Source organism: Trichechus manatus, unplaced genomic scaffold (assembly GCF_000243295.1).
Source record: "Trichechus manatus latirostris isolate Lorelei unplaced genomic scaffold, TriManLat1.0 scaffold00076, whole genome shotgun sequence".
Classification (NCBI taxonomy): Eukaryota; Metazoa; Chordata; class Mammalia; order Sirenia; family Trichechidae; genus Trichechus; species Trichechus manatus.
In genome coordinates, this window is record NW_004444012.1 from 4,602,366 (window position 1) to 4,626,169 (window position 23,804).

A 23,804-nucleotide genomic window follows, 5' to 3' on the forward strand; every position below is an offset into this window, starting at 1 on the left:
TTTCCCTTTCTTTTTATAGGACACAAGACACTCAGGGTCTTGTCAGGTTTTCTAGCTACCCCAGGAAATTTCAATAGATCCTTGTTGCCATTAACTGTCTCCCTGATCTTGAGCTGGAGTCTTCTATTTACTTGGAACTCAGTTCTCAACGTTGACCGACATGCTGGGCTCTAGTGAGTTTAGGCTAGAGCGCGCAGCCTCATTACGTGGTCATATATTTGCTGTGCCTGGAGAACTAAGTGTCTTGATATTTTAATTGCCTATTTTTGAACTGTAGAGAAATCTAGGAGGGAGGAAGGAATAGTGATGGAAAACTTGAGTTCAACTCTTGTAAGTATAATACTTTAATCTAGAGCATCTCAGATTGCTTTTGAGAACAGTGCTGGAAAAAAAATAGCCTATTAGTTATGAGGCCCTAGATAAGTTGAAATCATGGTTGCACCACTAAATACAAGTGGGACTTTGGGAAATTATTTATATTCCCTATGCCTCAGTTTCTTCATTTGTAGGATGGGGATGTTGTTGTTGTTAGATGCCGTCGAGTCAATTCCAACTCATAGCGAACCTGTGTACAGCAGAATGAAACACTGCCCAGTCCTGCGCCATCCTCAGAATCGTTGCTATACTTGAGCCCATCATTGCAGCCACTGTGTCAGTCCATCTCATTGAGGGTCTTTCTGTCTTTCACTGACCCTCTCTCCTTTACCAATCGTGATATCCTTCTCCAGGGACTCCTGATAACATGTCCAAAGTATTTGAGACAAAGTCTTGCCATCGTTGCTTCTAAGGAGCATTCTGGCTGTACTTCTTCCAAGACAAATTTGTTTGTTCTTCTGGCAGTTCATGGTCTATTCAATATTCTTTGTTAACACCATAATTCAAAGGCATCAATCCTTCTTTGACCTTCCTTACTCATTGTCCAGCTTTCGCACGCATATGAGGCAATTGAAAATACATGGCTTGGGTCAAGTGCACATTAGTCCTCAAAGTAACATCTTTGCTTTTAACACTTTAAAGACATCTTTTGCAGCAGATTTGCCCAGTGCAATACGTTATTTAATTTCTTGACTGCTGCTTCCATGGGCGTTGACTGTAGATCCAAGTAAAATGAAATCCTTGACAACCTCAGTCTTTTCTCCATTTATCATGCTGTTGCTTACTAGTCCAGTTGTGAGGATTTTTGTTTTCTTTATGTTGAGGTGTAATCCATACTGGAGGCTGTGGTCTTTGATCTTCATCAGTAAGTGCTTCTAGTCCTCTTCACTTTCTGTAAGCAAAGTTGTGTCATCTGCCTATCGTAGGTTGTATTCATTGCAAATACCTTTTTCAACAACATAAACGGCGACTGTACACTTGGATCTCACTGCATGGAATACACAAAAAGCTCACCTTGAAATCTGAGACCTTGTAACTTCAGAACCAGTAATCTACTTGTAAGTTTTATTTCTTATCTCCTTTGGGTAACCACAAAATAAGCTTAATTCTCCCTCCATGTAAAACCAGAAAAACAAAAACCCATTGCTGTCCAGTTGATTCTGACTCATAGCGACCCTACAGGACCCAGTAGAACTTCCCTATAGGGTTTCCAAGGAGCAGCTGTTGAGTTCTCACCGCTGACCTTTTGGTTAGCAGCAGAGTTCTTAACCACTGAGCCACCAGGACTCCCCTCCATGTAAAAGCCTCAGTTATTTAAAGACAACGTTGAGGAGATACCACACCTTTTTTCTACACTGCGCTAAACATACACTTTCCTTCAGATTTTTTTAAAAAATGTGACATAGTTTCAAATCTTAGCGTCCTGATCAATCTCCTGTGAATTAATGCCAAAGTAATATTTAATCAAGTGCCAGATGACTGGGAGACACTGAGTTCAGAGGGAAGGGAGAGCAAGTGGGTTGGAAAAATAAGGAAAAGCTTTCATGGAGGAGGTGAGAATTGAACTGGGGATTGACGTTTTGGACAAGGGAAAGAATGTGAGAAAACATTCCAGATTTGGGGAAGTGGAGCTAAGTATGTTCCCAGTATTAACTAGGTGCTTAATAAACATTCGTTGAATGTATATTTGTTGAGTAAGGGTTGGTGCTGTATGATAGCTGTAGAGCTAAGATTACCTGAAATTGAAATAACTCTGATTAGTGTGAATGCTCATTCTTTGGAAACATCTTCTTTTACTCATATAATAATACTCTAGTTCAAGTGATTTCTTACATGATTATGTGCTGGTTAGTGAGCAGAACTTAATTTGTCCCTGTAGGTTTCCCTAATGCTAAAATACATTTCTTATTCAGATCGTCAGAGGGGATCAAACTGCTCTAGAGATGACTTTGTGCAGTGGAAGTGCTAGCGAGCCGACTGGAATTCTTGAGGATAGTTCTAACCACAGGGGCAAGTTGGCCTCTGTGGGCCACTGGCAGTATTGCAGTCGTCCAGGAAAGGACACTGGTAGGCCATCCCCGGTGGGGCTGTAAGTTGTGACCTTTGTGACCTAGATGTCCAAAGGCCATAAAGCAGCGTTTGAAGAAAACATTAGCAGGTATTTAGGCGTCTTCACTGTCTTGGAGCTCTGGTGGCACAGTGGTTAAGAGCTCAGCTGCTAATCAAAAGCTTGGCAGGCAGTTTGAATCTACCAGGTGCTCCTTGGAAACCCTGTGGGGCAGTTCTCCTCTGTCCTATAGGGTCGCTATCAGTCAGAATTGACTCGATGGCAATGAGTTTGGTTTTTTGTTTTTTTGTTTGTTTTGGAGCCCAGCCTCTGGGGTACCCACATGGAGACACAAAACGCCTGCTTTACTCTGGGAGTATTTCCAAGAGCAGCTGCCTTCCCATCCACCTCGTCAACTGCAGCAGCTATTTCTATTCAGTGGAGGGAAGACTAGGTTCTAACATCACAGCTCTGACTGCACATGGGTTTTACTTCCAGAGGGCCCATCATGTCTTTGTCCCTATGTCTGTCCTTCCCTTACCTTATCGTTTACTCTGTCTTCACTGCCGCTGTCCAGTACACACTGAGCTCCCTGCTGGTTCATCTGCAGTACTGAAACTGATTTCTGATCTGGGGTTAGAGATCCCAGCTAGATAAGGTCTGGTCTAGTTCAGGTGCAATTTGATCCAAAGGCACTCTGCGGTAGGCAGGACTTCCAGGGGCCTTAAAAGCACAGATGATTCCCCTCAATTCCTTCCAGCAGTAGCTGGCCACTTACCTGGCCTTAAACCGGGGAGAGGAAGAGTTATGAAAATGGGTGCGAGGTCAGTGATTCTTAGGAACGTCTCCTGTAGTCAGATTTCTCCTTTGCTTGATTGCTGACACTTGAAACGTTTGGGCTTTGCCCTTATTTCAGAGAAAAAAAAATCCTTCTATTATATGGTTAGAGACAAGACTTAGAATACAAATTCCCTCAGAGTAAGTAGCACATTAACCTAATACATGCAACGGTATAAAGGACTTGTGCCAAGTTCTTTCCAAAGAAGAGTTTTGATGGTGGATTATGTGTTGCATACCATGAAAGGGTAGGGGGTAGGAGGGGACTGTGGCAGTATATGTTTGATTAAAGCAGGCCCCTGACTTCATATACACCTCATAAAGTCTTTCTGTTTTTTACCCTCAATGATAGAAAGTAGTCTTCTGTTTAGTGATAATGCAGTGTTGGGAGGCAGAAGGCAGGCCACAGCATGATCTAACACCAGCCAAAGCAACCCCCTGACAACAGAAAAAGTCCAAATCTCAAACAGTATGTTAAGTGCTCACGTGTGTTATTTCATCTTCCCTGTAAGGAAGGCATGAGAGTTATGAACTTTTACAGATGAGGAAACTTAGGCTTACCATCGTTAAATACTTGGAACCACTGTTCACGCTACCTCTCCATTTGAAAGTAGTGCACTACATGGCTTTCCAGGTCCACCTTTATGTTAGAAGGCATGCTTTTTTTTCCTTTTTTCAGGAAGATGTAAATAAAAATCATAGTCTTGTTTTCTGACTTTTGTAGCTAAGTCATAAAAGGTGGGAGACTTCTACTTGGTTGTCTTGAGATGGTTGCTCTTGGAACCCAACCACTATTTCCAGGGGAAGCTCAAGAAGACATTAGACAAGGCTGTATGGAGGACAGCAATGACCGTCCCCCACAGTCCTGGCTGAGTTCCCAGCAGGCACCAATTTGCAGGATATGGGAGTGAGTCATCATGAAAATAAATCCCCCAGCACTCAGATGATCCGCCCCAGTTGATCTGCCACATAAAGGGCAAGCTGTCCCCACTGAGGCCAGCCCGAAGTACAGAATAATGAGCATGCTAAAAAATTATTGTCTAAAGCCAAATATATATATAGGGTTTATATTTGAGAATCCACTGGAACTGACTTTCAAACCCACAGAAGCAAGTTGTCTTGTTTCCCATGTTTGATACTTAGCCCAGTGCTTTGGTGTGTGACATGACGGAAGCCTTTGGAGGAGATAGAGGAACAGTTTCTTTCTAGAAACCAATGACTGTCTTCCCCTACCTCTTGCCCAGCCAGACAACACGCAGTAGAGAGGTCTTTAGAGGTGATTTAGGGGATTCCACTCCCAATCCCACCCCTTCTCCCCACCTGCCCTTCTCTCTGTATTGTTTGTGACGGCTTCTCTGAAGGACCTTTTCTTTGTCTATTCATTTATCTTTGGTGGCAAAAAAAAAGCTTAAAAAAGAAAAAAGAGAACAAATTGTCTACTGAGTTCTTATTAAAGGAACTTAAAATAATTGAACAGCATAGGAGAATGAGTTTTTGTCAGTGAGCCCTATTTTCACTACAAAGATATAGAAATGCTAGGCAAAATAAACACCAACAAAATTTTTTTAAAAAATACGTACCAAGTTCAAACAAAAGAAATTAAATCCCTAGGTGTCAGAAATGGACAGAGACAGTATATCCAGAGTAGTAAACAGGGGCTTACACTGTGGAGTCCCACCAAGATTGTTAGCTTCATATACAGACATGAGGGGCTAGGGCTAGGATTTTTATTTTGCCTGGAGGGACAGATGTGCAACCAGGATTGAAATTGAGCCTCCATGTATAGCCCAAATGATGAAAAGAGGGCCAGGAAGATTTTAATTGCCCATAGAAAATGGCATGGAAGCTTGCTTTCTGTATATGGCCTTAGATTATGGAGGAGTTTAAGGAGAGGAGTGAGAAATTGGAAACATAGATCAGTACTGTTTGTGGGTTTGGGTCCAAATTTACACTCTTTGTTTAGTGCAGGAAGCCCAAGCTAAGAAATTAACAATAAAACTGGTCTCAGCAGAAGTAAACATGAAACTACTCTTTCATGTAAACATAAAAGTAATTCGGTTACTTCCAAAATGCACATCAGACAATTCTGGCTGAAAATAAGCTCACAGTAAAAATTTACAAACCAAGTGAGGAAATCAACTACCATGAAGAAGTTAAAAAAATAAATAAATAGAAGGAGGAACCTTGTACCAGGAACTGGAGATGAGAAAATGAAGAGACTATAAAATGTAATACATAAACTCTAAATCTCTAGTATAAATATGTGTAAAATGATCGAATAAATAAAAAGGAAGACTGTAACTAGACAAATGAAGAAAAGATTTAAAATAAACAGAATGTTTAGAAATAAAATAATCATGACGTTAAAGGCTCATTGGATGAGTTAAGTATTAGATTCGACAAAAATATTAGGAAAATTAGATTAGGAAAATTAAACACAAGAAGAGAAAAGAGGGGACATAGAAACAAGTGGTAGGAGATAGGTGATAGAATGAGACCTTTTAACACATGTGTAATATAAGGAGTCCCAGAAGGAAAGAATAGAAGCCAAGGATACGATGATCCAGAATTTTTCAAGCTGCTAAAGGCATATATCCTTAGGTTCAGAAAGCATAACTAATCTCAAGCAGGCTAAATGAAAAGAGCCACCCAAAGTCACATAGTGATGAAACAGTTTAATGAGAAAATTCTAACAGCAACCAGAGATAAAAGACAAATAATAGTAAATGCCAAGAGACAGAGGAATCATATCTTCAAAGGGCTGAAGTAAAATAACCCTTAGCCTATAATTCTATACACAGCCATATTATCATTCAAAAGTGAGAAATAAGTAGACACATTTTCAAACAAGGCAATCTATTCAGTGACCCTGGCTGAAAAATCTAGTAAATGGAATTTTTCAGCAAGAAGGGTATTGAACCCAGAAGTAGAATGGAATTCAAGAAAGAATGCTGAAAAGGAAACTCACAAGCATGTTGATGAATATAAATAAGCATTGAGTGTTTTAAAAGATGAGGAGAGACTAACTGGGGAATTGTATTTAAAAATAAGGTGGTTGAACAAAGATAATAGACACCAATAACTTGGAGGCTCAGGGGTAGGGTCCTGACTGGAATGAGTGCATTTGAAATTCCTTACAATTACTCAGGATGACAAAGAAGTTATTAATGAAGCTTAGATATTTCTTCAGTTTAAAAGTTTTTTTGAGAGGACTACTAAAGAAATAAAAGGAGAATATATTACTTTAAGTGAATAAAGGAAGAAAGGGGGAATAAAGAAAAAAAATAATCAACTTGAAGGTAAAAAAGAAGGAGAAGGGACAAAGAAAGGGTAATTAGCAGAACACGCAAAATAAAAGGATAGAAATAAGTTTGAACATGTCAGTTACAATGAATGTAAATGGATTAAAGTCACTTTTTAAAAGGCAGAGATTTTCAAATTTGATTTTAGAAAATCAAGCTAAATGCTGTTTATAAGAGGCATACATGAGGCATAATGATACAGTAAAATTTGAAGTAAATAAATGGAATACCAGAGATATCAGGCAAGTGCTAACCAGAAGAAAAGTGGTACAGCAGTATTATTACCAGATAACATTAAATTTAAAAGAAAAATGTTTATTAGGGAATGTCATGGATTGAATTATGTCCCCCAAAAATATGTGTATCAATTTGACTGGGCCGTGATTCCCAGCATTGTCTGGTTGTCCTCCATTTTGTGATTGTAATTTTATGTTAAAGAAGATTAGGGTGGGATTATAACAACCTTACCTAGGTCACATCCCCGATCCAATGTAAAGGGAATTTCCCTGGGGTATGACCTGCACCCCCTTTTATCTCTCAAGATATAAAAAAGAAAGGGAAGTGAGGAGAGACAGAGATACCTCATACTACCAAGAAAGCAGTGCCGGGAGCAGAGCACGTCCTTTGGACCTGGGGTCCCTGCATGGAGAAGCTCCTAGTCTGGGGGAACACAGACGAGAAGGCCGACAGAGAGAGAAAGACTTCCCCTGGAGCTGACGTCCTGAATTCGGACTTTTAGCCTACTTTACTGTAAAGAAGTAAATTTCTCTTTGTTAAAGCCATCCACTTGTGGTATTTCTGTTATAGCAGCACTAGATGACTAAGACAGGGACAGACAAGATCATTACTTCATGCTAAAAATCATAATTCACCAATAAATATATGTGTAACAATATAGTCTCTGAATATAGAAAGCAAACTTTGGCAGAATTACAAGGAGAAACTGAGAAGTCCACTGTAGTAGTGGATGATTTTTTCATATCTAGTTTGGAAAAAATTAAGAAAGAGATAGAAGATTTGAATAAAGTAGTTAAAAATTTTTACTTACTACATGTATCTGAAACTCTGAGTTCCTCAAATATAAGAACTTCATTGTTTTCAGGACATAAAAAACATTTACAAAGATTGTTCACCTATAAAAACACAAAGGAAGTCAAGCAGATACCAAAGAATTAATACAAACTTCACATACTTTGACCACAATATAATCAAATTAGAAATAACAAAAAGTTACATAACTTTTAAAATAATTTATGGATCAAATATGAAATTATAATAGAAACTACAAAATACTTATAAATAAATGTCAACAAAACTTGTAGGGTGTAGCTAAAGCAGAATTTAGAGGAAACACAATAGCCTTAGAATGTATATGTTAAAATAAAAGATTGAAAATAAAGTTTATGAAAATAATCAGTGAATAGTATAGCAGACTCAAAGAAAGTAGAAAAAGATAAAACAATGCTGACAAAAAGATAAACAAATAAGAAAGAAATGGAGCAGTAGAAAGGATCAACAAATCCAAAATTTGGTTTCTTGAAAATTCTAATAAAATAAACCAGCTTCTGACGATACTGATTAGAAAAAAAAGAGTGTACACAAAGAAATAATACTGGACTAGCTAAAGCAAATTTAACTGCAGATCCATATGCGATTTTTTAAAATCATAAATTTTGTTACAATATTCTATGCAAAATAATAGAAAAATAGTCAATGGACAGTTTTCTTGAAATATACAAGTTACCAAATTTGACTCAAGAAGACATAGAAAACCTGAGATTATATTCATCAGAGAAATTGAATGGGCAGGCACAAAGGTACAAGGCCCAGATAATTTTGCAGATAACATTTATCAAACCTTTAAGAAATAGGCTATCCCTCTCTTTTGCAGGAGCCCTGGTGGCACAGTGGGTAAGAGTTCTGGCTGCTAACCAAAAGGTTGGCAGTTCGAATCCACCAGCCACTCCTTGGAAACTCTGTCCCATAAGGTCACTATGAGTCAGAATTGATTCGACAGCAGTAGGTTTTTTTGGTTTGGGTTCTCTTATACAAAACTGTACAGAGAATAAAAGGCAGAGAAGGCTCTTTGACTTCTTTTGTGGGACTAGAAAGACCTAAACACTCAACTTTCACAAGGATAAGACGAAAAACAATTCAAGCAAGTTTTACTTACTATACCAATGCTAAAGCCTAACTAAAATATTCGCAACGCTCTAGCGATGGATATGACCAAGTAGGATTGTCCGTATTGTTTGGCATTACAGAATCTTTAAGGGAGACACACTAACTAACAAGTCATAGGAGAATAACTACTTGAGTACCTATTCATGATAAGAGCTTAACAATGGGAATAAAAAGTTTAGAAGCATCCTTTTCAAATCTACAAATAGGACAAGAATTCCCACTATCACTATTTGTATCCAACTCTGTCCTGGAGGCCTCAGCCAAAACCAAATGATAGGAAAAACAACAAAGTATAAAGTCTAGACAGGAAAAAAAAAAAAAAAAACATAGTTGTTTGTATTTGTAGACAACATGAATTCTACTTAAAAAATCTGAGAGACTACACAAATTTTTAGAACCAGTAAGATAGTTTAGTGAATTTTCTGATAGGTGATTAATATATAAAAACTAATAATGTTCCTATGCACCAACAACAGCCTGTGAGAAAAATGGCCTAAAATAGATACCATCCACAATGACAACAAAACCCATAGGATAACTTGGAATAAATTTAACAAATTAAGTGTAAAACTTATTTAGAACAAGATTATAAACCTTGTTAAAGACTGCAAAAATAAAACCTGAAGAAACAAATATATACCCTGTCTAGTATCATCAAATGTCAGTTCTTCTCAAATTAATCTTTAAATTCAGTTAAGTTCTAATCAAAACCATAACAATGCAAATGAAGGATTAAAGGGCCAAGAATAATCAAAAATAAAGAAAAATAGTAAAATTTTTTCTACCAATATAATTAATGGTAAGTGAATGTGAGATTGGATACAGAGATAGACAGACCAGTGAAACAGGCCAAACCCCGTGAACAGACCAACATATACATGGGAATAGGGCACACAGTATGTGAGGAAAAGTGGCCTACTCAAGAAATAGTGCTTGGGCAATTAATTATCCATTTAGAAAAATAGGAGCCCTTGTGATGCAGTGGTTAAGAGTTTGGCTGCTAACCAAAAGGTTGGTAGTTCAAATGCACCATTCGCTCCTTGGAGACCCTATGGGGCAGTTCTACTCTGCAGCAGTGGGTTTAGTTTTTTGGGTTTTGTTAGAAAAACAGACAAAATCCTGCCTCACAACATGCACAAAAATAAATTCCATGTGGATTATTATGCTTTCAATGTGAAAAGCAAAGCTTTTAGGAGAAAATATGGCCAATGTGACGTTCTGGTCAGAAAAGATACCAAAAAAAAAATTTTTTTTTTCCTGATAACTCCCTCCATACAAAGCCCCCATAAAAGATTGATGTATTTGACTATAGCAAAATTAAAATCTTGTATACCACAAATATTGCCATTTACTTAAACAAAACTAAAACCATAGCCAAAATAACTAATTTGCAATGTAAATAATTGACCGAACGTTAGTATCTAGACTTAGAAGGAAAAGACAACAATGCCCTTCTCCCCCAGTCCATGCCACCCATCCTGGCCACCAGTGAGCAAAGGATATAAATAGTCAATTTATGGAAAAGGAAAATTGAATGGCAAACAAGCATATGAATATGTGCTTATTTTTAGAATATAATCAGGGAAATGCAAATTAATACCATAATGAGATACTATTTCATACCTATCAAATTGATAAAAATTAAAAATGTAATACCACATGTTGGAAAGTGGTAATGTGTCCCTCCAGGTGACATGTTGAAGTCCTAACCTCTGTGCCTGTGAATGTGACCTCGTTTGTGTTAATAGGATCTTGCCTTGAAGACACTATCCGTTCAGTCATCCTTCGGTAGGGTGGAGCCTAGTCCTAATTCTTTCTGAGTGGCGTCTATAAGGAGAGAACAGACATGGAGAGGGTCACCCTCAGGGGGAAGACAGATGTCATGTGAACATCCATCTACAAGCCAAACCATATCAAGAAATGCCTGGGGCTACCAGAAGCTGTAGGAGGCTAAGAAAGACCTTCCGCTAGAGCTGACCGAGCGAGCATGGCCCTACCAACAGCCTGAATTCAGACTTGCAGTCTCCAAAATTGAGTCAAGAAGTCCTTTTCTTTAAAGCCAGCCACTTGGTGGTGTTTCGGTTACAGCAGCCCCGGGAAGCTAAGGCCGAAAGGATACGGGAAAATTCTAACTCTCATACATTGCGGGTTGGAATTTAAAGTATTTCGTCTAATTTGGAGAAACACTTCGGGAATAGCTATTAAAGTTGAAGATGCATATAACCCATGACCCAGAATTGTACTTCTAAAGAGGTACCTTAGAAAAACTCTTGAGTAGGAGCCCAAGAAGACATGCCTACACTTGTTCATTGCAGTGTTGCTAGTGAGCGAAAAACTGGGAATCTACTGAAATCTCATCCCCAAAAGAAAGGATAATGAAGGTGGGAACATACATAAAACATAACACCAAATATCAATTTAAATAAATGAGGTAGATCGACATATTTCAACATGGATAAAAGTGGAAAAATCAATTTTGAATGAAAAAGAAAATAAGATTCAAAAGGATATGCAGAGTATATCAGTTATACCACCCGTTGCTGTAGAGTCAGTCCTGACTCATGGAGACCCACGTGTGTCAGAGTAAGCTATGCTCCATGGGGTTTTCAATGGTTGATTTTTCAGAAGTAGATCACCAGGCTTTTCTTCACAGATGCCTCTGGGTGGACTTGAATTGCCAACCTTTTGGTTAGTAGCTGAGAGTGTTAACCATTTCTACCACCCAGGCACTCCTGTGGGAATTATGCAAAGTTTAGACTACAAAATAATGTGGGTATTGTTTATGGTAAAAGGCTAAAAACCCAGATGAAATTGAGGGATCTCACCTTCAGGATGGTGGTTACCTCTTTGGAGAGAGCGTGGAGAATGGGATCCTTGTTCAAAGGAGACTTCAATTATATCTGTATGTTTTATTTTATAGTTTTAATCAAAAACAAATGTAGCTAAATGTTAACATTTTTTAAATCAGGGAGGCGGTAGCATGATGTTTATAACACTAGGCTCTTGACGTATTTCTGTTAGAAATGTTTCACAGTAATGTGATCACAGTCTTTACTTAGGCCTCATTGCTCAGTCCAGCCCTTGTCTGTTGCCTATTGTAGCGTGCTTTGACAGGCACCAGCCCTCTCATCTTCTTGTGGATCTAGCTCCGAGTGACTCATGCATTCTTGCTTTTACTTGCTTGGTAGAAATTTGAAATCCCAGCAGCTGAAGTAGGAGCAGCTGAAATCAACAGAATGAATGCCTCCAGCGAAGGTTCAGGGGAATAAGACCCCCCTCCACGTGTGGTCAAAAAAAAATCAGGACAAAAGGAAGTGGGGAACCCAGGGGTGGAAATGGGGCAAGTGCTGGCACATCGTGGGGAATGAAACGGAGGCCATGAAGCACTTTATGTATAAACTATCGGAGGAGAATCTAATTTGCTATGTAAACTTTTACCTAATGCACAATAAATTAAAAAAAAAACAAAAACAGGTTACAAATTGACTAGAGGTAGTTGCTGGAGGAGGACAGCTTCCCGGCTTCCTTCAGACACTTACCCCCAACGCATCCCAAGATTGTCCAATTGCCTTTACTTATTTGGTTAATGTTGTTGTCCATCTCTTTGAGATGGCAGTTCCTGAGCTTTAGAATATGTGTGTAAAAGTAGGTTTGCACACGGGCTTGATTTGAGACACAGACACACTCTGACAATCTGAGTCGTCAGATCCGTGTACGGAGGGCAGGGGCGTCCTGGGTCTGCAGCAAAGGCCTTGACGTCCCAGTTGTTAGCTCTTTCTCTCCCTCTCCAAATAATGGCAGGTTGTTGAGTTTAAAATGAATGCACGCTCAATATATGGTTTTTGCTGTTTGATTTACAATGACTGACTTCCTCTCTCAAGCTTCCTTTGATTTGAATAGTGTTCTATTGAATATATTCAAACTATTTTTAAAAGTTTTATTGGCTACGATTCCTAATTCCGATAAGCACCCTGTTCTCAAATTTATATTGTGAGGAAAATTATGATGTCGTCAGTTTCTTTTTTCTTTAATATGTCCTTTTGTTCTCTCATAAGATAAATGACCTGTATTTCTTATGCCTTATTGTTCCTCTTCTTTTTGAAAAAGAGCCTTTGTTTTATGATTTCAGCCATGAGTTTCCGTATAGTTTGGTACGAGGTCAGTAATTTTCCATCAGGATAGCGTTTTTGACCATGCTGTCTGGCCATTTATATGTTAATCTTTTCTCACGTAGGTCTGAGACACCGTAGCGATGGCCAGGTACATATGTCAAGGGCAGCACTGTTGTTTCTTTGAGACATCAAAGGCGTTATTGGTAACATACAAGAATGTGTCTGCCGTGACCATCTGGTGGCTAAGTGACTAACCAGAGAAGGTGACCGAATCCCTGAGAGACTGTTTTGGTCTCTTCCTACTGGTTGAGTCTTAGAATTAAGCTGGAAATACTGAGTTTGCCAGGCACATTATCATTGATTTAATACTACTGCTACAAGAATCTGTTCTTTTACAAAAAGGCAGCTTGCTGCTTCATCTTCGCAAGGTTGGTACCACTCACCCCTAGTTATTTCATTCAGAAATAATTGGGCCCAATTTAAGCTCATAGGAAGAAACGCCGTAGCCTGCCTGGGTTCTAACTAGCACTTAAACTTGAACAAAATGCTGTCGTAGCTACTTTTTAGGGCAACACAAGATCAGATCAGATAATACTATCACTTTCCACAGATGAAGACGCTGAATTTGAGAGGCTACGTAACTTACCTCGGTTGCAAAGTTAGTCGTAGAGATAAGGCTGGATAGGATTCCTCAGGTGATGCTCTTTTCAGGATTCCATAGGGCCTGTCCAGTTGCCGTGCAAACACATGTCTTCAAATGACGATTAAGTGTATAAACTTTTCTCTACAGTTGGCCCTTGGTATCCACGGGTTCTACATTCATGGGTTCCCCATCCATGGATTCCACAAACCATGGATCAAAAATATTCGGAAAAATAAATACAAAGTTTCAAAAGGCAGAATTTGAATTTGCCGTGTGCTGAGCGCTACGCTGAGTCCCCATGAATGAAATGACCTGTAGGCACCCCCTGCTGCAGCCCCCCGCCGCTTCACAGCCCTCAGTCTCTCTCTGGAACTCATTGTTTGACCGTTGTTCGCCTGGTATCTGCTTCATTTGCTACTCGTGTTGTGTGTACCCTTGGTTTCTGTGAAAAATGTCTCCTAAAAAGCACTGCAGTCCAAGCAGCCCCTCAGAGGCTGATTGTAAGGGTGTTGGAGAGAGCAAGAAGAAGGAGTTGAAGGCTAGTCAGGGGTGTCTGGCTAACTACGTGAAGTGCTACAGCCTCCAGAACTTCAAGATCACAGGCCGGTCGACTGCGGCCTAGGCAGCATCCCAGAAGAGCCCAAGAAACTCACAGGAGAGAAAAGTCACCTTCCAGAGCATATCTTCATTTGTGATGAAGCAACTGTTTACATAGCATTTCCATTGTATTAGGTATTATAAGTAACCTACAGATGACTTAAGCTATAAGGGAGGATGTGTGTAGGTTATATGCAAATCCTACGCCATTTTATATAAGGGACTTGAGCATCCTTGGATTTTGACATATGCAGGGATCCTGGAACCAATCCCTTGCAGATACTGAGGGATACTGTATGCGTATAAATTATTGACTAATAGTCAATAATTAAAATAATTGTACTTGGTTTTTTCTCTGTGCACTCAGCACTATGCGTACATGAGTAAGATGTAATTTCCCTCGTTCTTTCCACAGTGTTTACCAAATTTATCATTTCCGTCAGTGTTTGTATGATACTGAACTGGATAAAGAAGATAATACAAGAGAAAAGGCCAGAAATCACCTCAGAATCAGTGATGTAGATTTGTGGCCTGTGTTAACCAAATAGTTATCCAGCGTGCATTTCAGTGTATGCTTTTTAGGCCAGACCCAAATCCACGTTGCTAAATATCTGGGAATATTTAGAATGCTTGGAAGAATTGATTCCTAAGCAGTGGTTGACTTAGCTTCAGGGCACACTTTCCCTGGACCAGTCCAGAGACCTGCCTTCCTCTCTGGCATTCAGAGACGTTCTGGCCAGCTTGGCTACCACCTGCCCATGGTGCACCCCGAGGCCAGGCTCTGCCACCCTTGCTTTTCAAAGGGTATTATCTGGTGGAGCATCCCTCATTAGAAATCTCCCTTAGATGCCTCTCTTCTAGGACACTTTCCTGGGCGAAGGTCCGCTTGTTTTGCGAGTAGATGTTATGAGGCTCTTGGGGGAGAAAAATGCATACATATTTATTTCCTTATTTAAGATTCCCTCCACTGACAGCAAGTTAACTTTCCTCACCTGTAAAATGGACACGACATTTTATGGCAGTGACGGGAATTATTTTGGAAAGGTCTAGAATGCAGAGATGCTTTCTTGGCTGAGAGCTATTTTTATTGACATCACTGAAGTCTTTGAGTCTGACCTGCCTTCACTGAGTTCTCCACATACATATGCTTGGTTATTAAATACCTACCTGCAAAAGGTAAATATTCCCTTTTCTGGTTGTTTTTGTTGGGTTTTTCCAACTGGGCTTTTCCAAAGCTAATTTATCTGCAAAGAGACATACGCTTTAGGTCTGTATTTGTTAATTTACTTTGGAAAAATTAAGTCATCATCAAATCTGGCAATGTGGCTTATAAACTTGGCGAAATGGTCTAATTAAAAGCTTCCCTTAGGAAAAAAAATTAAAAATGATTCGTATCAGCGATGTTTTCATTTTCCTGGTCTGTGTATGTCTAGGTATATGTCACTTCTCATGTTGCGTTAAAAGTATGTTGACTATCTGCTAATAGTTCATTTCTTTGCTTCCACAGCCTCCAAGTCTGTTATAAATAGTATGCTGCGGGACCCTTCTCAGATTCCAGATGGAGTTCTGGCGAATCAGGTCTATCAGGTATTAATCACAGCTGTCTGTTTTCAGCGCCGATGCTTGTATCTGCCTAGCGGAGTAAAGGATTTTAAACCTCATTTAATTACTGTCATCATAAACCATCACTGAGGTCAGGGGGCACCATGAATGGCAATGCAATATTTGCGAGAAGAGCATTTCACTTTTTAATAGCTTGCTTTTATAGCGAATAAAAAGCATGCAATTTTTGTTTTCTGTGATTAAATCTGAACAGCCTTTTGATAGCTCTTTCTTCTTCTTTTTGGAAGAGAAGTGATTACTGCTTTTAGGATACTGGTTAACTGTGATAGTATTTGTCGTCAGCCCCCGCCCCAGATCCCTTCTCTTATCTGTCTGCAGTGCATCGTGAATGACTGCTGTTATGGACCACTGGTGGACTGCATCAAACAGTATCCTTCCCTATAAAATTTTAGGTGCGCAATTGACGGGCTTAGACTCGGTGGAGGAGATGTGTCTGGCTTTAACCTGACATAAAGTTCTGCTTCACAAAACACATTTCATACTCTTGTCCTTTGCATTCAATCAGCTGGAGGATCACTGCAGACCATTCTTTTCTACAGCTTCAGAGAAATCGGACGGGCAGCGGGAAGATGTCAGTTCAGCAACTGCACGCTTATTTCAAAGCTCTCGGGTTTTCAGTGAGTTTAAAGGTATAGAATCATTAGGCAGGTAACAGTGTCTTGGATTGTATTTTAGCATTCCAAGGAACATTTTTTTTTAAATGTAATGAAGTGTCATTTAAAATGAGCCCAATTCAGTTGAGTTTACTAGAATAAATTTTGAGCCTCGAGTTAAAGGTGATGATGTGATTAAAATCTGAGCCGTCTTTTGGGTTCCTAATACACAATTTTAGAGAAACCTCGCTACTGTTTGCCTCTAGACTAAATTCATTGTGAAAACAGATGACCAGTCATTCTTCATTATAGACATTGTTTATATTTATTATAAATTACAAATTATTCTTCATTATTTAAAGAGTTAATGCATACTTCTTAAAACAGGGTTTGAATGAATGCTAACTCCTTATGAAGTCGGCCGTTATTAATAAGTAAATTTAATAGTGTTGTAGTATATTGATAATCTTTGACTACAGCTGCTATTTAAGTAGTTAATAATTTGACATTCTTAGGAAGATTATATAAGCCCATGATTCTCAAACTTCTCAATAACATGAACATGTTACATGTGTTGTTAACAGGGATGGCACTGCCACCATTGTGACTCGGCGAGGCTCTTCGTTGGAAGCCCTTGCTAGTCACATGTGTGCACACATCTGTGTGTGTGTGTGTGTGTATTTATATCCCGTCTTGTCTCACAAAGGCGTTGAGTCAGTAACATTTTTGTAATGAAGATTTCTCATTTTCTCTTTCATAAATAAAGTTAACCTTTGAAATCTAATCTTTTAATTGCGCCCTCTTACGGGGATACTTGGTACCTAAGAATATATTTATTCTCCAAGTCTGTTCACCTAATGTAGCTTAAATTCATAAAAACACAGCATTGCCACAAGCTCGCCTTTCTGTTAAACCAAAGTAAAACTGTACTTCTATTTTCAGTATAAAATTGATGACAGTGTTCGAAATAGTAGGAGCACCAACCTCGTGTGGCTACCGTGATAAAGTTTAACTCCTTCGCAGAACAACTAACACCATCTCAGAGTATCTGGGCTGAGTTACATGTTAATTTTAAAGCACATAAAATAGTTAAAAATCAACTTAAAGTTAAGGCTTTAAAAGCATAATGTCTTTTGAAGGATTGCATATTGATTTTAAATATAACTATCTAATTATATATGCATGGACTAAAGTATGAAGTCAACTGCTTTGTAAATGCCAAGAGGCTATTTTTCAGTAATAGTTGAGATGCTTACGGGAAACGAGGCTGCTGTATTGCTGGTGAAGAAAATGGTTTGTGAGGTTATTTACAAATTTTGCCCCATGGTCACAGCTATACATCAATAATAGGTATTATTATAGACAAAGTCTAAGTGTTTCTGCTTATAGCACATTATAAATTCTGTTTGGAGTATTTTCCTTACATTTTTGCCATCATTCACTTCCCTTCTTTGGCTGGGTTATTGCCAGTAGGTCTCACCGTAGTACATGATTTCAGTTGATAAAGATAATGATAGATGTCTACAGATTGCATTCACTGGCTAGATTATAATTTTTGCAGTTCCATGATGCCTGTTGCTAATAAAATTACTGTTTTTATAAGCTTTATTTTCTAGACCTTGCATTTTATATATATTTGTATCAAGCAAAGCATAATCAAGAAGTATTTCTTTCTGAAATTTCAAATTGGTGATTGCTTTTACCATGCAAAATAAAGCAGGCTGGGAAGTTTATAGAGAACCTGATTTTTTTTTTGCGTTGAAGTAGTAACAGTTTTACATAATGCAAATACACTGACATAGATGTTTCTTCACGGATCAACAGGCTCCAACAGATCATGGGACTTCTATAAATTATTTTATTTCACACTGAATGAAAATGATTGTTTTCCCACGTGAGTGAAATGAGATTTGTATGTCATCCTGATAATTTGGTAACGTTTGCGTTGCTTACTCTCAATAAATTACATCGTTTTGTAAGAAAGAAGGTCACGTTTAGTGAATAAAACAGGTGTGAAACCTTTTTACTCCATTACGAAAATGTTACCCAGAGACATTTGTGTAAGAAGGATTAAGTATAAACTGGTCGTTTACTAATAAGGCACCACAAAAAGCACAGGAGTGAAGGGTATATAAGCTGTCACTGCCGTTTCTTTTCCTTTTGGTGTTACTACGATTTTTCCCTCCATAGCCATGCCCACCCACACCTTTCCTGCCACAAATCATACTCACTGACCCAAAAGGCGTGAGACACCAGCCGCCTCAACTTTTCAAAGTGTGACTCTAGGACACAGCTATTAGACAGAGACGTAAACAGAGAGGCAAGGCAAGGTGCAGGAATGATGCAGGAAGCTGAAAATGCTGTGGGTTTCATTTCTGTAGCTTCAGTAACCTCAGTTTCATGATTCAACATTTTAGATGTAAATAATTTACAACAATACAAGTCAGAGTACATTTATGTGGAATAGAAGTAAATAATTCAGTTCTAAAATGTGGGATGCCCCTAGTAATGGGAGACCATGGAGAGTTATTCATCACGTGTCTCCAGTGGTCTCTGCGAATGTGTGAAATTTTGTGATTTAAAAATTGGATTCTGTTATTCTCTCAATTAGAAATTAAATACGAATAACCATGGGCACTGAAGGGGGAAAAAAAACAGGAGTCAAAAGGTAGTAATGATGACGTAGGGCTTTAGGGCTTCTTGGATAGTGGACATGAGGGGCCATATCCTTTGAATTAGAAGATTTCAAAGATTTTGATCTGTGTGTTGATAAAGGGCAGAATAATTCTCTAGGAATTTTGAACAAATAGCATATTCTGTTTATTTTATTTACATTAAGCTTTTCAAGTGTGTAATCAGAACCAAAGAATCTCTGGTAAGCCAGGGAGTCAACATGTCAGCCAGGTGGACGTTATCATTGAAGTGGAGAATTAAGATAATTATTCAAGTAATTCTTACCAAATGCTTTCGACAGAATTAAAGTATGGGAGTGGGACAGCACCCCTTTTCAGACGCTGTGCCATCTCATCCCGTTGGGAAATAGACCAGAATTCAAACTTCTGCTCCTGATTCCATCGGTGATTAACGCGGGAGCTTTGGCAAGTTGGTCAGCCTCCCGGAGCCTTACTGACCATGAGTATAAGAAGGGACTAATAACAGTACCTACTCATGTGGTGGTTGGGAGGATTCAATAAGAGGACACTTTAATAAGCACAAAGGCATATCAGTGCATGACATTTAATAAATAGTTGCTGTTATCAATTATTATGATGTAAATAATTCCAATACTTTTAGAGAAGTCATAAACACAGGCTTTGCAGAGATCTCTGTTCTTGTCCTCGGCTCAGCCACGGATTAACTGTATTGAACTCATGCGGGTTCCTTAAGTGTCTCGAAGCCTTAGTTTTCTCCTTTATAAGATAAAAATGGCAGTAATTGTGCAGGTGGAATAATATATATAAAGCGCTTAACACAATGCTTGCCACATAGTGAGCACATAACAAATGTGTATGTGTGTATTTATATGCGTATATATGACACATACGTGTACATGTATACACATGAGAAAGAGACCCTTGGAACAGCCTCTGCACCCAGGCCCCAGCCCACAGTCCTTGACTAAGATGTCCTTCTTCCAGATTACGTACAGTTCTCCACAAGCTCAGTTTGATTTCCCACGTTACAGATGGCAAACAGTAGACCACAGGTGAAGCAGAGGAGCTTCTAAAGGCTGGCTCGGAACAGGTGTGCATTCACAATCTTCAGATTCGAAAAGATTTGCACAACTCTGTGAAATTAGAAACACTTTTAGAGCAAAGACTGGTTGGTACTCCTTGTTGCATGTAGTAAGCGCATAATAAACGTGTGCCAAGTTAAATTTGGTGTCCCTGGGTGGTGCAAAGGGTGAACATGCACGGCTGTTAACCAGGAGGGTGGAGGTTTTTTCAGAGGCATCTTGGAAGAAAGGCCTGGCAATCTACTTCCAAAAAAATCAGCCGTGAAAACTCTGTGGCATACAGTTGTACTCTGACACGCCTGAGGTTAGCGTGAGTCAGAGCCAATGGCAACTGGTTAAGTTGAATTGAGAGATTTTTAGCACAGCATAAAGGATGCTTAAAATGACCTCTCTCTTTTCAAAAGAAGCTAAAGGACTCATTCATTTACCGATATTTGTTTACCAAAATCCATGAAAACATTATAGAAAAGTTCCATGGAACCCTTTAAATGAGGAATGTGTCTAAAAATCTCATGCCCCGGAGATGTGGGCTAAAAGTGGAAATGGTTGCTGTAATTGCCTCAATTGTCCGTTTCATCTCAAAGTACAGATCTGGTGTTGTTTGCGCTTCCTCTGCGGTATAATTCTGCATTATCTACCTTAACTAAAACGTCTCAGTGCCATTGGTCACGAGCACGAAGTCCTGCTAAGAGACTTGCTTCTGGAGAAAAACCTGTCCTTCCTAGGTAAGCATTGCTCACCTCTTCGCCAGCTTCGTATGTCTCCATGAGTGCGTCACCATTTTTTTTTAAGTTTTCCACTTGGAGTTATCCGGTGCTAACAGAAGAGTGAATGATGATGGATGCTGTGCATGTTTTCTGTTATTGATTCAGAACCGAGCAGGAACTCAGTTACTTAATCCCCTGTATGTACGGCTCAAGCACAGGATTGCAATTAATATTTCATGGAAGAAGTGGCTGAACAAATGCTTTAATATCTGTTGCAGTGTTACTTTGCGTGTCATGAGATATTAACGGTAATCTAGCCCTTATGAAAGAAAGGAACACAAGACATATTATCTATAAAATGCTTTATATATTAAAAAGAAAGGTTAGAAAAATTTATGTGAGATATATTTGGCTCATGTGTTGAATGGGGTAGTACTTTTACTTGAAAGCAAAAATATTAAGCTTTTATTACATTTAGCCAAACATTAATTGTTGATATAGACTTAGTATGATTTTCTTTTAAAGCACGTATATCCGCATATGTTTGCGTGCCAATGTGGAATCTTACTACAGGTTGTTATTTCTTTCAATATTTCTTTAGCGTTACAAATTAAGCCTTAAGGGACATACATTTAATAACTGATCATGAAAACCTTAACGCAATCTACAATAAATTAAGTTCCTTTTCCCATTTTAAATGTGGTAATTTTTTAAAAGGTTCTGTACAAATCATTATATTGTTATTTATTTACAATGACTTCTTATGCGTCCATTTTATGTAGATGTATGTGTGTGTATACTTATATATATCTCCTTTTTATGTATATATTTAAGACTCTCCATAATATATATTCTTTAGGACAAAAAACAAAAATATCAAAGAACATTGGATTACATAATTTTGTCCCAAAATGGACAAAGAATTGGCCAAGGAAAATCAAATGCAGAGAAATGAGTATCTTGTGGCAAGTTGGGGAGGGATGTTGAATATAGTCCCAGAGCGAATCTATTCTAAATCTTCATGTTTAATATTTTTATTAATGAACTGGAGAATGGAGTTGAACATGTTGTCAGATTGTTGATAATTTGAAGCTGGGAGATACAATAAATATTATTCTCTAACCAGAGTTAAAGAAAGTTGATAAATTAGGGAAGTTGTCTCAAATTACTGAATTAAATTTCAGTGTGTAAAAGCAGCAAGTTTTTTCGTATAAGAACAATTGAAATGTGCAGCCTGTGGAAAGAATGTAAGTTGGGAAGAAATTGCCTTTAAAAATCTAATCCAAAATAGACTGTGAAATAGCTCAGAACCACTTGGAATGGATGACGCTGGACGCCCCATGAGCTGTGTTTCAGAACTATGGAGTTCTGATAGTATTATGAAGTATCTGATCACACTGAGCACTCACTCAGATAATGGGGAATATGACGTGGCCAGACTATTTTTTGTTTTAAGCCACCACTAAGCTCTCCAATTCCAGAACTGCCTGGTGTTACCCGCTTAGCACCATCTGCCTCTGGACACTCAGGCCCTTGACCCCCTCTCTTTGCTTAGCCTAGCTTCTCTCTGCTTCCTTTCTGAGAACTGGCAGACCCAACTGGGAGAAAGAGCAGAGAGATTAGGTAGTGCAAATGGTTAGTGCACTCAGCTGCTAATCAAAAGGTTGGTGGTTCAAGTCTACCCAGAGGCACCTCGGAAAAAAAGCCTGGCAGTCTACGTCCGAAAAATATCAGCCATTGAAAACCCTATGGAGCCTAGTTCTACTCTGACACACATGGGATCGCCATGAGTCGGAATCGGCTCAGTGGCAATTGGTTTGGTTTTTAAACTTGGTTCTAGGTTCTTGACTCGCTTGGTTCTGGAAACTGGGTGTGTGAGGCCTGATTTACCATGGCTGACAAAGGCAATGGGGAAGCATGGGCAGGAAGTCATTACCACTTGCTTCCAAGTACAGAAAGGGAACTTGAAGTCGTTGAGTCCCATCTATTCCTCTGGATCTAGAGGTAATTATTTTATTAAAACATACCCAAAGATGATAAGATGATACTTTAACTGCTCTTTAAAAATAAACAAGTTCAAGGAAGCTTAGCTAACTCCACACGCCCTCAGTCGTATATTAAAAAGATTTCTCAACAGCATATGAAAAAGTTGTTCATTTATTCTATGCATTTTAAGTGTTTTAATGTGGTACTGAATTAATACATGTTTACTTAAGGTTAAAACTTGAAAATTCAAAGCCTTGTATAGAATACTGTTATGAGTTGTCATTCCTTTACCTTGTAAATACCCCTTAACAATGATTAATTAGATCTAAAGTTTTATGCCAGGCAAATTTAAATAGATCATCATTTTAAATCCAGCTATGGCAAAATATTGATATATAAATAGACGCCTTATCTTATTCTTTCTTGTTTACATGTATACATTTTGAATTTCGTTGCAAGCCATTGCAAGCATGTTTGTTTTACTTTGATTCTTTTATAAGCAGATGTACAATACCTTTCTCCCTGTTGGTCTCTAATCTGGACTACTTTGAAAAGTCAAGTATTCTTACTGTTTGTATATTAACCCTTCTTAAATTAATAATCACGGCTTTTCCTGAAATGTTTTCTCCCATTCTAAATGTTCACTCCATTGTGCTCCATATGTATTTTTATAAAATTTCATAAAATACATATTTTATCTGACCTCTTTTGACAGTAGAAAGAAAAAAATCAAAATAAATCACTTTTTTCCTACCACTAATGCCTTCTTGCATTTCCTTGATTCATAACCACATACTGAGCAGTTGCTATGGCACGAGATTTAATCAGGCACTGTGTTGTTGTGCCCCACTGAGTTGATTCCAAGTCATAGCAACCCTCTGTACTGTAGCAGACGAAGTAGAACTGCCACGTAGGGTCTCCTAGGCTGTAATCTTTACGAGAGCAGATCACTAGGTCTTTTCTCCTGCAGAGCGGCTAGTGGGTTTAAACCATCAACCTGGAAGTTAGCAGTCAAGCACTTGAACCATTGTGCGAGCCGCCAGGGCTCCTATCAGGCCTTGC

The 23,804-nt window shown here is 38.6% G+C and overlaps 1 protein-coding gene across 5 annotated transcripts in view; it reads left to right on the forward strand.

The window, feature by feature from the left end:
* Positions 1-23,804, forward strand: part of CDIN1 (CDAN1 interacting nuclease 1) — a 288,449-nt gene that overhangs the window by 132,635 nt on the left and 132,010 nt on the right. For all 5 annotated transcript variants that reach the window (XR_002824733.1, XM_004380603.3, XM_023735113.1 and 2 more), the window contains exons 6-8: positions 15,605-15,684; positions 16,039-16,088; positions 20,707-20,774. Coding sequence is in view for 4 of the 5 variants with exons in the window: in XM_004380603.3 (XP_004380660.1) it covers positions 15,605-15,684; positions 16,039-16,088; positions 20,707-20,774 (198 nt within the window). In the remaining variant the exon portion in view is untranslated. The remainder of the gene's footprint in view (positions 1-15,604; positions 15,685-16,038; positions 16,089-20,706; positions 20,775-23,804) is intronic.